Here is a 16,656-nt window from a genome sequence, read left to right as displayed (position 1 = left end):
AATATTTCTATAAAGGGAGAAATAGTACATGCAATATAGACACTAGAAAAGAGAGCGGAAGTCGTCGGTTAGAAGCCACAAAGATTGTATGAAATTATCGCTAAATTACCATAAGGCTCGTTGACCATTTGCCTCAATACATATGAGGATATATACCACAATGATCATTGGATGCTTCAGCTAACACGCCTTCTGGCCCCTCAACCTTTCATAGCAATTTCACGCTTTTGCTTTTTCAAATGCTCGTTACTTTTTATGGTTAACGAGAACGAAAAATTTTTGTTTGATCACACACAATATCATCGTTACTCCACTTAAACCATATGAATCTGAATTATGGAAGACATTTAAATTCGTTATGGGATTTATCTAATAACATTCTTGCATATCGGGCATTGATAAGTACAGTCTAGTTGAAAATTACTCCAATCAAGTTATTTCAATGCAAAAACTTCTGCTATCTTTATTATTCTAATAAATGGTGGAAATTTATTTAAAATTTATGATCATGAATGACGTTAAATAAATTTAAAATGGTATTAAAAAAAAGTAAAAAGTTGATATTTTAAAACTTGATACAGAAATAATGAATATAATAGTTGATAACTATTTTGTGATTCAAATGATACATATTTTAGATAGCTGATTGGGATAATTCTAGAAAAGTCAAAATTATTTAAATATGCTATTGTTAAACATTCAGGAATATTCTAAATGATACTTGGAAAATTTAGGATAACAAGCCAAGAAGTGAATAATTTAATAGAAGGCGATAGGCCGTGATTTCTAATGGCTTCAGAAATTATATTGACTCTGTATCAATAATTAATAGTGATGCAATAATGTTTGAATAATATTAAAATATTAGAATACTAAATTTGGCTTAATTTTGTGTTTAAATTATTGAAAACATTATCTACGATATGTAGACACGTTTTAGAATTAAAAAAAAATTTGAACATCAAAGGCTGCAAAATATAGCATGTAGACACAAAAAGAGTTAAAGAATTCTTCAATACAAACAAATTATTTTTAGTCAATACTGTAAGAGCCCGGAAGCAATGAAAGGACTGCAGTCTTTCCAGAGAGATCGAGTATACTCACGCGAGATGAAAAGAAAGAGAAGCATCTCTTCTCGTAGAATTATATATCCTAGCTATATTCTCGAGGCCACTAGAGGGATGTGGCATCACGAGAGAAGACTAGGACTCGCGAGCGGCAATCATAACTTTCAATTATTCGCAAACCGTAGCTAGCCCGCAAGCGGCTCTTTCATCATCTCGATAACATCTCTGAGCTTCTGCAACGCCTTCCAATCTTACTCTTAAGACTTCTGGTATTTCTCTCAGCAATGTCTCTTGTCTCGATTTTTTAAAATTTCTTTGTTATCCACTTCGCGATCCTCACTTGATTTTGCGGTACATTTAGCTTTCTCTCGTAATTTTTATTAAGTTTTTCTTACTTCCTATTCTCCTCTCGGCCTACAGTTATTCTGGTGATTAACTAGTACGTTATTTAACTCTTGTGTAATATTTGTTTACTTTCGAACAAACATTTTAATTTTTTATTTAGATAAATTATTTTGACGATTATCGGTCTATAATAAATATTCTTGAAATAAATAAATAACTTGCTTTTATAAAGCTGTAACACACACGAGAATTATTTTTTTTTTATTAATAAAAAAAATATAATGCAAGAGGTGCTTCTATTATTTTTCACGTATTCCGTTATAGTTTGCTAGTTTTTAATTTTAAAGTAATGAAAGAATCTTTAGTTTTCGATACTAATTAGTACTTAAGTCAAGTAGCTTGGTTCTTTTAGAATCTACGAATTTTATTGTTCCTATCCAAGATTGTTAGAGCGAGTTTATTTATTTGATCAACAAGTCTTCCTACGAATCTTTAACAAAATTTGATGATTTTTTCTTCAAACTAGGTTTATACCAAAAGCGTTATGAATTGTTTGATTGATAACAAACTAAAAGGTATTTTGTAAAAGTGACAGTTTTTTATTGGATCAAAGAAAAAATATATCAATAATTCAAAGTGTAAAATAAATGAGTAATGATAATTAAAAAAAAAAAAAGAAAATTTGTAAAGATGTTCACGTCATTTTGGTAGGTATACTAATAAGGCCAAGTTTAATAGAAAATTTATGAATTCAAGTTCGTCCTGAACGAAATATATACTTACATTTCAATGAAATTGATTTTATGTAATGGAATGGTAAAATTGTTATGTAGTCAATGAATTTTTCAGAAAATGAAAGTCTAGGGAAAAACAAATATTTCAACTTCAAATATTGTCAGACATCATCTCTATCATATTCAAATTTTTTTTTATTAATTTAGTATACTATTCATGGATATGTTGTGATTTATTATTTATTTTATTAATTAATCAAATTTTCATTAAAAGGCTGTTACATTTTTACACATTGAAATGAAATTTATTAAAAAATTACTTTTTAACGAAATTTTAGTTGTGTTTGACATATATTAGAAAATTAAACTTTTATAGTAAATTAAAAAATTTTCACTAATACAAACTACTCACGCTCATTATTACATTCATATTAATGAAACTAGAATTTTTCCATTATACTGTTATATCAAAAATTCTTCTATAACTATTATATTACGAAGGTTTTCCATTTAACCTTTTATTCAATTATGAAATATAGCATGCACTTCGCCGATAGAATTATTGAAAATTACTCTCTAATTATTTTTTATTCAAACTGCAAAAGGCAGAATTAGGTTCTATGATTGAAAAAAATTTATTGGAACAACAAAAAATTTTTTGGACATAAAGTTTGGAATATTATAAAAAAATTTCAATTAGGACATTTTGGCATTTTATGCAAGAAATTTATTTGAGAAAAAAACTGATAGGAATCAGTTTAATTTTATTCATTAATATAATTACGTATGTAATATTCGCTCAGAAAGATGTTCGTTTATTGGAGTCGATCAAAAACTTAAGCTGAGAAGAAATTTTCAAAAGAATTTCATGAAACAAATTGATGAGTAAAAAGATTTAAAATTTCTGATAGCAAGGAAAAAGAAATAAGGAAGGATTGATGACAGTAAAAAATGGGAAAAATGATTGGAAGATTTCAAGTTGGAATAGAGGGGAATGACTTCAGGGTGTGTAAAGGGTATAGAAGATTTTCATCCTCACTTGGATAAAAACTGGTATTTTTTTATTTGTAAAACTTTGTATTGTTAACACCGGCTAAAAGCCCTTCAGCGATAGCTAGTTACAAGCGTACCATTTTACTTGTAATAAAACACAATAAATAATAATAACAATAGAATATCAGAATAAAATCGAAAAAACGGGAAGTATAAAATTTTTTAGATACATCAATTGCTCAAATGATTTTTATCATAACGATTTTTATTTAGCTCTGAAATCTCATATGGGATTTATTCCAGCTCATAAAAGAAGAAATACATTGTATACATTCATCTGAACACTATTTCACAAATTGGTATTTATTTTTAATTAATAAAATATATACATGTATATAGGATCGAAAAGGAAAACCTTCAATGTTTATTATTGTATGTATTTATTATAACTATAGTTAAAGTATATTTAATTAGTTTATGTTAAAATTAAGAATTTTTCTTGGAGTGGTACAATTCCAACAAGTCTAGCATATCCTACTAAGATCCTAATAAATTCCAGTCAAAAATGAATCTTTTACACCTGCACTAATTGATGGTAATGTTCTATTATAAACTGCAATCTTATAATCTTATTTCACGTTAAGAATCATTAAGAACATTAATTGTTAGATAGCTATTAAGTTATACTAACGACTATCATTATTTCGGTAGCTAAAAAAATTAAAATATTCGCACATGCATTGATTTTTTTCACAAACAAAACTTTCAATCCAGATTTGTGATTCCATCAATTGCATAACAAAATCAATTTACAAAAAAAATGAATGCGTATTGAATCCAGTAATACCCATAAAGGTGTATATTTCTATTTCTATAGAAACGTATACGTATTCATGCGAATATATGCATATTTGTTACAAATGAATTAGTTTGAATAGTGAATCTACAATTGATTACTACAAAACGGGGATGAGATGTGCATGTGATTTTCAATAAATAACCAAAAACTAACTGTATGAAGCTTGATAATGAATTCATTATTCTATTCGAATGATTTCAGGCGGAATTGCAAATTTCGAATGCGATTAATCTTAACATCGATCGTTCGTACAATCTGAGAAATGGTCAAGGGACTAGAATTCAAGTCGATATCTCTAAGAGGGTGTTATATTCCTGAATTTAGATTTAGATTAATGTTTGCACACTCGAAATAATATTGATCGAATATTAGTTGGGTGCATTCGTCTCCACGCTAGTCTCTATCTCATTCTCCACAGAATTACCACATTCACTCGATTCCCAATGACTATTTCCGGAAATTCAAATCGACCGTAGAATTTACGTTGTCGTAAATTCGATAATCCACAAATTTCCTTCCAGTCTTTAGTGAAAGATATATAAACAAGCAAAAACGTTTAAATTTATTTAACATTTTTGAACAAAATAAAAACATCACAAAACATCTGAAAAACTTCTTCATGTTTTTCCCAAGATTTCAATTATTTATATCATGGCTCGACAAATTTTTTAAATTTATCTCCCGATGAAATTCGAATAATAAAACTCTTTTTCAAATTGTATAAAATAATTAACTGATTAAAAATTGAGTTTGTATCGTGTGTAAAAACAATGTCGTGTTAACGATTTTGTTTTGGATTCTGAAGTTAGTTAATTAATTAAAATCCAATACTCGTAATAAAACGGTTGCGAGAACATCGAAAAAAGAGGAAAAAATGAAATTTATGTTATAATCGAGTACTGACTACAGGACTATAATCCTCTTGGTATTGTTTCGAATGTTACGCTCGTTTTAAATTTATAGCTCTGTATGAGCAAGCGAGGGATATTGTATGAACAGTATATTATATATCGCGCATGTGTGATTTTTACATTTTCTCTCTCACGTATACAGGAAAAGTCATGGATATTAAATAATTTAGTTACCAGTGGAATAAAGATTAATGTACACAATTTCAATACATAATTTTGAGTCATCAATATTTCACATAATAGCATTGTTTTTGTAGCATACTTTTGGGTATAAATCTTATCACGGAAATGAATAATTAAATTCTGAAACAGATTGTATTATTATTAGATTGTTTTAAAAGCGAATATATACAAAGATGAAAAAAAAATGAATTTTAATTTTTATCCAAATTGTTTCAATTCTTAAAGTTGAATGCAGCTAAGTAATTATTAAATATGATTTACGACATGTTTTTTGTTAATTTTTGCTGTGATTATTCATAAAAAAATCACATAAAAACTTTACATAAACTGAAAAGAGATTGACACATAATAGCTTTTCTTTCCATTCAACTATCAATGCATTATGATAGAAAGATTTTTCAAAAACCAAAAAATTAAATCGACGTATAAGAGCTAATCGAATTGTCAACGAATTGCAGCAGAGTTTAATATTTTAAGTAATTGGATTTTATGCTTGTTTTAATCAATTATAAGAACACAAGTTATTCCCGAATTCTAGGTTACCATTCCTCACTATCATAAGCAGATGTCTGTGAATAGAAAGGACAGTCTATTTTATCATCTTTGACTTATTAAGTCTATCGTTAATATTGTAACGTTTTATCGATTATTTGTCGACTATTTCTTTTTTTGGTGTTGATAAATACTGAACATTATTTGCAACGATAGAACATTCTTAGCTACATCTTAAAAGTTCTCGTAACTTGACCGTACAGACACCCAGTATTATTTTTATCCGACGACTTGAAATCTTTATTTTTGGAATATGAACAATAGCTTTCAATATGTTATGACTTTTCCTGTATCTATTTTATAATTCATCACATTGACGACTTATAACATAGCTAGCTGTTAAATAATAAACCCAAATTGTAAAATATGATAATTTCTCCTAAAAAGTTAATATAAATTATTTCATAATTTTCTTTCCATCCAGTCAAATAGTCTTGTTAAATAAATATAAAATAATAGCTCAAGAAAATATTTAAAAGAAATAAAAGTTTATTAAATGACAGTTAAGATTTTTATAATCGAAAAAGACGTCTGATTCTCTCTAGTTTCAGTCGTAAACTGAACATAATAAACATATAAGTCAAACGTTGGTAACAACAAACTTGGTCGTTTATCAATCAAGACATAGATGGAGACATGCAATTATTTTATAATATGTTCAAACTTTGGATATTCAAGTCATTAAAATGTAGATATGATGTTTTCAAACAATTCAATCTTTAAATTTTCACAAGTATATAGCTGTAAATTTTCAAACAATTTCCAAAATGAGCATGCTAACGTAGAAATTGGTCTCCTTTATCTACAAACATAGTATATGGATTATTGACAAGCAGTTCGATTTAGTAAAATATGTCTTATATTAACCGATGGCTATGACGTTAGTGAATCTGCAAAACAAACATATTTCTATATTCAGTAAATTTATATACATGAGCATATATCAAATGACTATTTATATGTGTATGTTATATTTACTTTTCCTCATTTTAGCATTGCGGTAGATATAAATTGAGGTGACTCTGTTTACCCTTTAGAAACTTTATGCGGATCGATTTCCACTCGTCTACGTAACTACATATCACGTATCACTCACATGAGTTTACATAGTCCATTTGTCGGTCGTAGTAGTTCACTTTGTCGACGTTGATACATTTGTATGAGTTAACGGGACTTGCAAAGCAAGAAGCTTTGAAGAAGTATGTAAAGCCGTTTATCGTTGCAAAGTACAGGTTAATATTTGTAGCAAGATATAAAAATTCTTCTAAAGAGAAAATATTTTTTTGAGATAATTTCTTTTCATTTCTGTCACTTAAATTCTCCAGAAGAAATGATTATTTGGACTTACTTGTAGTCTAGAACGAACTTATGATAAATTGGTTTTTTCAAACAATTTGTCAATAATTGAATCTTCTTCCTTATCACAGTATCAATTTCTTCCCGTTTAATCTAAAAAAAGAAATAAACAAATACATAATAAATTTTCATGGCTCTCTAAGATCAGAAGATAATAAATCATTCGAAAAAAGGAAAATTTTAACGAAGCGATTTTTTATATTATTGACAATATTTATTTAGTAACGATATTACAAAATTTCCATCAATGGAAAAATTCACAGTCGTGACTATTTTTAAGACGACAACAACGTTGACGTCATTTACTCAACTGTGACGTGTTTAATACTACGAGCACATCTGCGTCAAAGTCACGCCTGATTCATTGAACTATAGCGTGCCAAAAAGCACGTTTACTTCGTCTTGTCTTGAAAATATCTAAATATATTTTTTGAACACTCATCACGCGACACAATGCCGTTATAAATTACATACATATATAAAAATAATATCTAAAATTACTCCCTCTTGTTATTTTCAACACCGACTACTCGAATAGAAGTATATGTATTTTCGAACGACCGAAAAAACTTTTCAAAAAAGTTATTTAAAATGTTAAATAAATCTTAAAAAATTTAATCAATAATGATTTTACCTATTTTTTTTCGGTTTGTGTTGAATAGAAAAAGAAAATAATGGAATTTTAGATTATATTAAATTATTTACTTCTTGCATATTCATTGATTTTTCAGAAGGATATGTGATATTATTATGTACCACGAAGATGATTCTAGGATTTTCAATGAATTTATAATTTTTACCGACAAAACTCCACTGTTGATTGGAATAATAAAAGTTTTTTTTTATTATATTGAATGATTAATATTATTAACTGCAGTTCACAATAAAGTGTTTGAACTAATATTAGTGATATCACTTTTATTTCTAATTGAATATTTTAAATTCACTGATATAATTTCAATTCTTATCTTTCAAAAGAATAGACAAAATTTTGACAATTCTGGTTCTGCTCCAATAAAGCAATTCTCTAATAAATAACTAAAAAATATCAAAATATAAAAGTCATTCTTCTTAAATAAAAGGAAACAATTTTTTCAAGAAACGATTCTCTTATTTTTTGCCATAACCAAATTTATATTTTTCAGCAATGAATTGGAGTCCTAAAATATATCGAAATGCACACAGAATTATAGTTACAAGGATAGTTTATAAATATTGTGGTTTTAAAAGATTTAAAAAAAACCTTCAAGACGTTTTAATTTTATTTTGTTAATTTGTAAACAAAAATACATGTAATCGTATATATTTAAGGAATGCAAGTAGATAACGGTGACGCATACAGACAGCTAAAAATAAAACACCAAAATACATATATTCAGTTAATTCATTCGATGAATGTCCAGAAACACATGTGAGAAAGATGAAAAGTTTTAAAACGCATTTGTAATTTCAGGCTGACTATACACAGTAAAAAATGGAATAATTAGATTTATTACCATATGTTAATTTTCCATTCAACATTTTATAATTGAGTCTTTTCATAATAAAAAAAAAGACTCAATCATGAGCTGTTAAATAGAAAATTAACACATCATAGCAAATCCAACTTTTAAAAATTTTTTGTAACGTACATGTCATTTTTTTTATCTTTGTCGAAATGTATCGTAATGCGGTAGTAGCAATTAAGTTGAAACATACTACGATAAAACGAACTTTTAATTGTCGAGCCATAGTCCCCAGCCACATGAGTCGGTAATCCGTCCTATTGTTTCACCTCGCGTAAATTCACAGCAACAATTAACGTGTCGCAAACTAGGTGACAAAAGCATTTTGTATTCAATTCACATTTCGGTCTTATTTTGATTAATGTTTCTATTATCAAATAAAAATAAATATTCCAAATGTTACCCAATAAATTTAAGATAATTGATGACATTAAATGTTTACTGACATTTAGTATTTGGCTTGATTGTATTCCAGAGTTGAATAAGCAATGCCGACCATACGATTCAAGTCAAAAAATAAGTAATAAAATAAATAATCAATGGTATAAACACCTAGAAACGTTTAAAATTTGTCTGCAAAATTATTATAGTTCGTTTATGGCATTTAACATTATGAACACTTAAATTAACAGTGATCTATTTTTGTAAATAACATTAAAATTTTTCCTACAAATTACATTTTTACTGTATTTATTTATTTTTAAACGATACCATTCACCTCCATAAAGATATAAATGAAAAATACAACAAATTACCTATTTTTAAATTTAGTCTAACGTTGTCAATTCTGATTACCGAAATGATGCTAATTCATAAAAGGTAATTTGAAATCTTGTACACATACCGCAAGTAGATCACATGAATGTCACCTCCAAACATAACACCACTACGATAATCTAATCATCTAAACATATATGGCAATTTACAAAATATTACCCAGAGTAAAAGTGTTTTTTTCTGCTATATTTAATATGCTTAAACACTTCTCGATGATGAACAATTAACTATTTCTAGACCAATTATTACATTCCAAGGTCTTATATCTTAAGACTTTCAAGGCATATTGGATAAAAAAAGTTTCAATTGCTTTTGTACTTTATGTAACGAAGTCACATAAATACATCTTCTACAACTCCAGTCATAAGAGTTATGTTTACTTGTGATTTACATTATTATCTTCATTCATGAGAGTATTAAAAATCATAATTTAGACAGAAACCTTACGTGAGACTTTACTATTCAAAAACTAACTGTGAGAGACAATGACGTAATATTAGGTACTAAATACTGCACAAAAATAACTTGATACTTTAACAATAATGATAAAAGTATTTGATGAGATATTTATTACATTCGCGAATTTCTAATTTTATTAGATTCAATTATTTGTTTTTAGTCGGATGTACTATCCTTGAATAATGAAAGATTGATACACAAGGCCATACTGAAACCCGTGTAAGTCAAATCAATGTACCATTACATAGTAATGCGATAATAACTATGTTAAGATATGCTGGGGAAGAGAAAAAGAAAAGATAAATGTAATATTTTGAATCAATTACCTGATATAAGAAAATGAAAGGAAAGTAAAATCTGATTTTCATTGCATTGAAGACTCTGTCATACTTAGATTAATTATTATTTCTAACAACTAAGGTAGGGTCAATACGCCACCAGCTCTCGATACAAATGTGAGGTCAGAATCACAAGCGAATTTTATGTGATTCTAATATAATTTCCGGGTTATTTATATGTGAATGTGATTATAATGAATTTATATAAGAATAATACATGAGTTATAATTGATTCACATTTTAATTTCAACAGTGTCAGAATTTTATCTAAATTATATATCAACTTTTATGAAATTTTTATATATTCAATTGTAACTTATATTAATGATATAGATATTCTGCAATACTTGATGAATTTAAAGTATATATTGACATGAAGATTTAAAATGTTACTTGACCGCACTTTTAATAATTAATCAAAAATTTTATCAGTTGAATTTCATTATTGTCGGGGTAAAATTGTATAATTAAATTCCTTAAATTTAATTTTTAACGATATTATTGACACAACACAATTTAAAAATCGCATAGTTTTTTGCTTCTCCATTTTTTCATCAGCCATGAAACAGTTCTCAGATTTTTCTCTTCCTTCGTGTGAGTTTATCTAAAAACAATTATCATTATTTCTGATTAGTTATTCTGAATTTTCAAAAAAACGGTCTGGTGCGATTCGAGAAATTCACTCTATTAACTTCTCACTAGGGTATAGTAAAAAACCGTCAATATGGAATATGGAGAAAAATACGCAGAGTAGTTTGCTTCTTTTTTGGTTTTCATAATTGTCACAAAAAACTGTTTGATCGCTTTTGCGAAAAACATTATCATATTCTAGTTACATAATCATGTATAGAATAAAACTAGCCTCATATCAATATCATTGTTTGTTCTCCAAATATGCGAAACGATAATTAACAACAAATGTGCATACATACATAGAGATATTCTTAAAAACTATAGCATTCGACTTTAGGAACCTCGAAACATGGAGAAATATGACAAAATTTGAAAAATAAAATACATTTAATTCAAAATTTCATAATAAGAATGAAAGGAAAATGATTTTTGTTCTTAAAAATAAAGAAAAAATTATTTATGAATTTCTTTTACTTCAAAAGTAATGTTCCAACACCTGTACATTGGATCCAAAATCTTCCTGAGCAAGGCTAAAACTGTACGTTACTCATAAATAATTATTCAAGAAATTATAAAGTAAACGAAACTAATCTTTTTTCTAATTTAAATAAAATAAACTATTTACATACCTCTGTGAAAATTAGAAACCATATTTAAGATTGATTGGAACTAAATACGATTATCTTTTTAGGATTGAATATTTTAATAAATTGCAAATAATTGCATTAATCGAAGACGCAAACTCAAGCCTTCTTACAAGAAACGCATGCTATCGTAGTCTTCGTCACGAAATTCGGTGTTCAATTACTGAATAGAAATTCATGAAATTGCCAATACTATAAATCTTTTTCTTTCACTTTTGTTTTTATTTTCACATGTTCACTCGTTACTTTGAATACTAATATAAAAGCATATAACCATACTGAATGATGGAGTAATTAGTGAAATATAATAAGAGGTATATTAAAAAATAATAGGATAAAGTGAAATGAAAAATAGCAGTTGTTATAATAAGGGACTCATGTGCAGTTCTGACACATAAAGAGACAACATGAATATCGAATGACGTAAGTCATCGCCAGGGCCACCAGCTGGTTGACCTGTAGGTGAAAGGTGTTCACTTTTGTTTGCTACAATTATCTTTTATTTCTCAACAATCTTGTATTCTATTCTATTATTATTAACTTGATATGCTACTGAATTATATTAGTAAGTTTATTATGATGTAAATGACAACAATTACTTTAATTCAATTATTCAGAACGGTTATAATTTAATTAATTTAAGTATGCTCCAATAAAAATATAAATACAAATTAGAGATCATTAATTAAATCTAAAATACATGAGAAAATTTTTAGAATATAAATAACAATTAATTAGAATTAAAAATATTCATATTTGTAATTAATTACAGATGTATTGTTTATTTATTATTATCCACGTAACTGAATCGATTAATTAATCTTTTATTTTAATAAAGAACAATTATGTCTTATATTATTATTATTGGACATTTCAAAATCGAATTATCAATTACATTTTTATTTTTCAAAAAATTTTTATTCTTATGAAATATAAAATCGATAATATATTGTCTTTATTTCTGAAACTAAATGAAAATCATGAAAAAACCTTTTGGAATAATTAAAAATGTAATTTAATTAATAATCAAAAATATGCTAGTAATTAGAACTCATTAGTTCTTTACAATTATACTCTCGATAAGGAAACAGTAGAGAAAAGTGACCGAACATGGTCACTTTACAAATATGTTCAGTGACCGAATATATAAATTCTGTGCATTTTGAATGGTAATATTTTTTGTTGAAGATATTATTTCATATTTCGTCACTCTTCTAATTGTAATGAAGCCTATTGTTAAACTTAAAACGCCAATTCTCGACAGGTTTTTTGTCAACGCCTTCAACATTACTAATTATTTCGCTAACTTCCTGTGTAATTTATTATATTGCATGAATAAATTTTTTTCATTCAATTCGAGAGTTATTGTTTCAATTGAAATATGATGAAAGTTACTTAAATACATTCCGAACAATATACACGGATAGAAGGATTAAGTAAAAATTATCCTGTCGTGCTAGGTAATCATAGTACACTGCACAGCAAAAGTAAAATTTACCCTACGAAATAATTGAATTTACCCTTCGACTTTGTAAAAATTCCTTTCCTGTAAGCTACATTTTATTCTGTCTGCGCAGTTGGTTATCCTAAATTGCTGGATAATTTTTTCTCAACTCTCTCTCTTCCATATATAAAAGAGGAGGTAAAATTATGGGCCATTTTTTGTTTCTATTCAATTACATTTTACTCTATTGAATTATCATCAATTGTCACTTTTCAAAGCTTCTGTTTGTTGCTAAGAAATTATTTGTCAATATAAATGCAGGTTAGCTAATGAAAGACGCAGTGTGTTCGCATAATAAACAAATGGACCATATTAAAGAGTGGATCATAATCCTACCTTCCCCTCGAATATTAAAAAATTTCTGTGCTGAAAGCTATAATATTGTTTTTAAAAAATAATATTGTGTTATGACATAAAAATTAAGTTTTTTTATGAAACATTTTCCTGTAGTTTTTTCATAATTTCATCAAAATAATCAGTAATCAAAAAATTTGATCCTAAAATTCTTAGTGGAAATCGATCATTATAGAGTGGTATTTTTATACCAAAATTTGCTATTCCAACTTGGTAGGGTATAGAATCTTCACCATAGCAAACGATAGGAGTTCCGAAAAAGGCCTAAAAAATTATAAAAATACGTTTAACTATTCAATCAATGGAACATTAATTATAAATCTTTACCAGTGAATACATGACAATATTATTGTCCACACGGAGGAAAAAACTGGCTTGTATTATCGAATCACTACTTCCGATTATTTGATCTTTATTCATTCCATCGATACTAAAGTTCCCATCGACATATGGTATCTGAAAAGCTTCTGTCACGAATTCTAATAGGACAGAATATTGTGATAAGTTTTATCTCAGAATAAGTTTTTTTTTATTTACATTCAAGTTTCATAACTACCATATTTATCACGTTTTATGTCGTGAGCTCGCAGCCAATGAGTAATAACACATGATTGTTTATCTACAAGTTCCATACTATTAATTAAATTAACAGGACTTATTGTTGGGGTAATGTTAAATGGAGTTGTTAAGATTAACAAAGCATAAGACTTTTCAGGAGTTAGTTGACCATTATTATCATCTGGATAAATTATTTTCATAACATTTCTAGTAGAACAATTCTGTAAAGTGCCATCTTCTATATTCTCATCACAGTTTGTCACGACTATTAGGTTGTTCATATTATGCCTAAACAAAATCGTCAACAACATTTGATGTTTGAATTGAAATGAAAAATTTTTAGACAAAAATTGAGCATATACCTTTTCAGGAGGTCGGCACTGGTGAGAACGGCTTTCGGATGAATAAGTCCACCATATAATGTTGCTACAAAAGAATTAGTTTTTTTGAAAAATTTATGATCGATGAGAAAAAAGTTTGCTAGGCTATAAAATAAAAAAGATAATGTGATTACATCATTTTTTTAAATAAAATACTAAAAATTTGTTAGAAATGTTGGTCCGTTTCTTAATTATTTGAAGAAATAGCCGAATTTCTATCAAGTAGATTTATATGTAATAAATAGGGGTTAATAGATGTACAAATGAACTTAAAGAAGATATATTTACAGAAACTACTTTTTGGATACCAACCAAATTTTTCTGTGATATCGTCAATCACAACTAACCACGGATAAGTAAATGCATTATCATAATAATCGTCTGACGAAATATCATTGCTAAAATCTTTGACTGAGCAACAATAAGACACTCCAACTGAACATAATATCAACAAAAATCTTAGTATATTCAACATATTTGTTTTTTGTTAAATTTGTGATACAAGTTACAAAAATATTGACTACCTTCGACGGTAATTCCACATTAACTGTTAGAATAACAACAGATAATTGCTTAAATAAGTTAATTGTTGCTATATTTTGAGGGACGATTCTTATCGAACAATAACATTATTAAAGTATCGATAATATTCACGAAATTGTATCACAAACTATGTTCAAAAAATATTTTACCATGGTATTTTTTCAATTTTATAGATAATAGATAATACAAACGTTGCCCAGTGGAAAAGTTACCTGACGTTCCCCTTGTAGGACTATAGGGAGCGTTTGGGGAACAAAATTTTTTTTTTTTTGAGAATATATTCTCTGTATCATATGAATGGATTCGTGAGAATGAAATCTTTTAATTGTACAAGTTGAAATCATTTTTGGAGCATAATTTAGGCTAAAATTAAAGCAAGTTCCCGTTTTACCCCATTTTAGGAGTGAAATAATTGATTTTTCAAATGTTTGATCTGATTCCGCATTTCTAGGCATTGAGACGAAGAGAATGAGTGGTCAAACTTGAAAATCGGACAACTTTGATTTTTCAACCCCAAAAAATGGCAAGTGGTACCCCTTTCCATTTTTTTAGGCCAAAAAATAAAAGTACTCCGATTTTCAAGTTTGACCACTCATTCTCTTCGTCTTCATACGTGGAAATGCGGAATCGGGGCACCGCCCGGAAAAACTTACTATAACACCCTCAAACAGGGGTAAAACTGGATACACATTAAAAACCATCATCCCTTTGACTTTAAACCCTTATAACTCATGAACGGACGGTCCAATAACTGTTTTTAGGGACGTTTTAAAAACTTTAGAATCTAAGCTATACATGCATATCCATAAAAAATGTTTAAAAAATTTCTTTCACCCTCAAAATTGCTAAAATATGAAAAAAATCACATTTTTATGGGAGTTTGCCAACTATTTTGGCAATTTTAAGGGTGAAAGAAATTTTTTAACTGCTTTTCATGGATACTAATTTTTAGCTAAGATTCTGAAGTTTCTAAATACCCCTTGAAAATCATCATTAAGCAATTTTTACAGAAGTTATAGAGGTCCGAAGTCGAAAGTAGACGGATTTTCGACCTTTAGTACGACTTTGGACCTCTATAACTTCTGTAAAAATTGCTTAATGATGATTTTCAAGGGGTATTTAGAAACTTCAGAATCTTAGCTAAAAATTAGTATCCATGAAAAGCAGTTAAAAAATTTCTTTCACCCTTAAAATTGCCAAAATAGTTGGCAAACTCCCATAAAAATGTGATTTTTTTCATATTTTAGCAATTTTGAGGGTGAAAGAAATTTTTTAAACATTTTTTATGGATATGCATGTATAGCTTAGATTCTAAAGTTTTTAAAACGTCCCTAAAAACAGTTATTGGACCGTCCGTTCATGAGTTATAAGGGTTTAAAGTCAAAGGGATGATGGTTTTTAATGTGTATCCAGTTTTACCCCTGTTTGAGGGTGTTATAGTAAGTTTTTCCGGGCGGTGCCCCGATTCCGCATTTCCACGTATGAAGACGAAGAGAATGAGTGGTCAAACTTGAAAATCGGAGTACTTTTATTTTTTGGCCTAAAAAAATGGAAAGGGGTACCACTTGCCATTTTTTGGGGTTGAAAAATCAAAGTTGTCCGATTTTCAAGTTTGACCACTCATTCTCTTCGTCTCAATGCCTAGAAATGCGGAATCAGATCAAACATTTGAAAAATCAATTATTTCACTCCTAAAATGGGGTAAAACGGGAACTTGCTTTAATTTTAGCCTAAATTATGCTCCAAAAATGATTTCAACTTGTACAATTAAAAGATTTCATTCTCACGAATCCATTCATATGATACAGAGAAATATCAACTTCAATATAAAATTGTTGTTTTAAGTACACAACATCGAGTTGATTTACTCCAATTCCATTTAAATTGAATTTAGTTCAGTGTATTATAATGGAATTGCTAAAACATGACGATTTCCAAATATATTTTATCTTCCAAGAAGT

At 27.9% G+C, this 16,656-nt stretch overlaps 1 protein-coding gene across 1 annotated transcript; it reads right to left on the bottom strand.

Annotated features, from left to right (window-relative positions):
- Positions 1-12,315: 12,315 nt before the first annotated feature.
- On the bottom strand, positions 12,316-14,680 carry LOC118072677 (uncharacterized). Its single transcript, XM_035092723.1, has 5 exons — positions 14,465-14,680; positions 14,135-14,198; positions 13,771-14,060; positions 13,542-13,693; positions 12,316-13,478 (listed from the first exon to the last, which is right to left on the bottom strand). Exons 1-5 carry the CDS (start codon positions 14,625-14,627, stop codon positions 13,290-13,292), a joined length of 858 nt encoding a protein of 285 aa, XP_034948614.1. The 5' UTR covers positions 14,628-14,680; the 3' UTR covers positions 12,316-13,289.
- Between the last annotated feature and the right edge of the window lie 1,976 nt (positions 14,681-16,656).

The sequence above is a fragment of the Chelonus insularis genome, unplaced genomic scaffold, assembly GCF_013357705.1.
Source record: "Chelonus insularis isolate UGA/USDA-ARS -01 unplaced genomic scaffold, ASM1335770v1 contig_94_pilon, whole genome shotgun sequence".
NCBI lineage: Eukaryota > Metazoa > Arthropoda > Insecta > Hymenoptera > Braconidae > Chelonus > Chelonus insularis.
This window is presented reverse-complemented; position numbering and strand designations above follow the sequence as displayed.

Coding starts and splice junctions, on each gene's coding strand:
- LOC118072677 (XM_035092723.1), bottom strand. CDS start 14,627: ATGTTGAATATACTAAGATTTTTGTTGATATTATGTTCAGTTGGAGTG. Junction 13,694..13,770: donor CATAAAACGTGATAAATATG/GTAGTTATGAAA, acceptor CTGTCCTATTAG/AATTCGTGACAGAAGCTTTT. Junction 13,479..13,541: donor ATATTGTCATGTATTCACTG/GTAAAGATTTAT, acceptor ATAATTTTTTAG/GCCTTTTTCGGAACTCCTAT.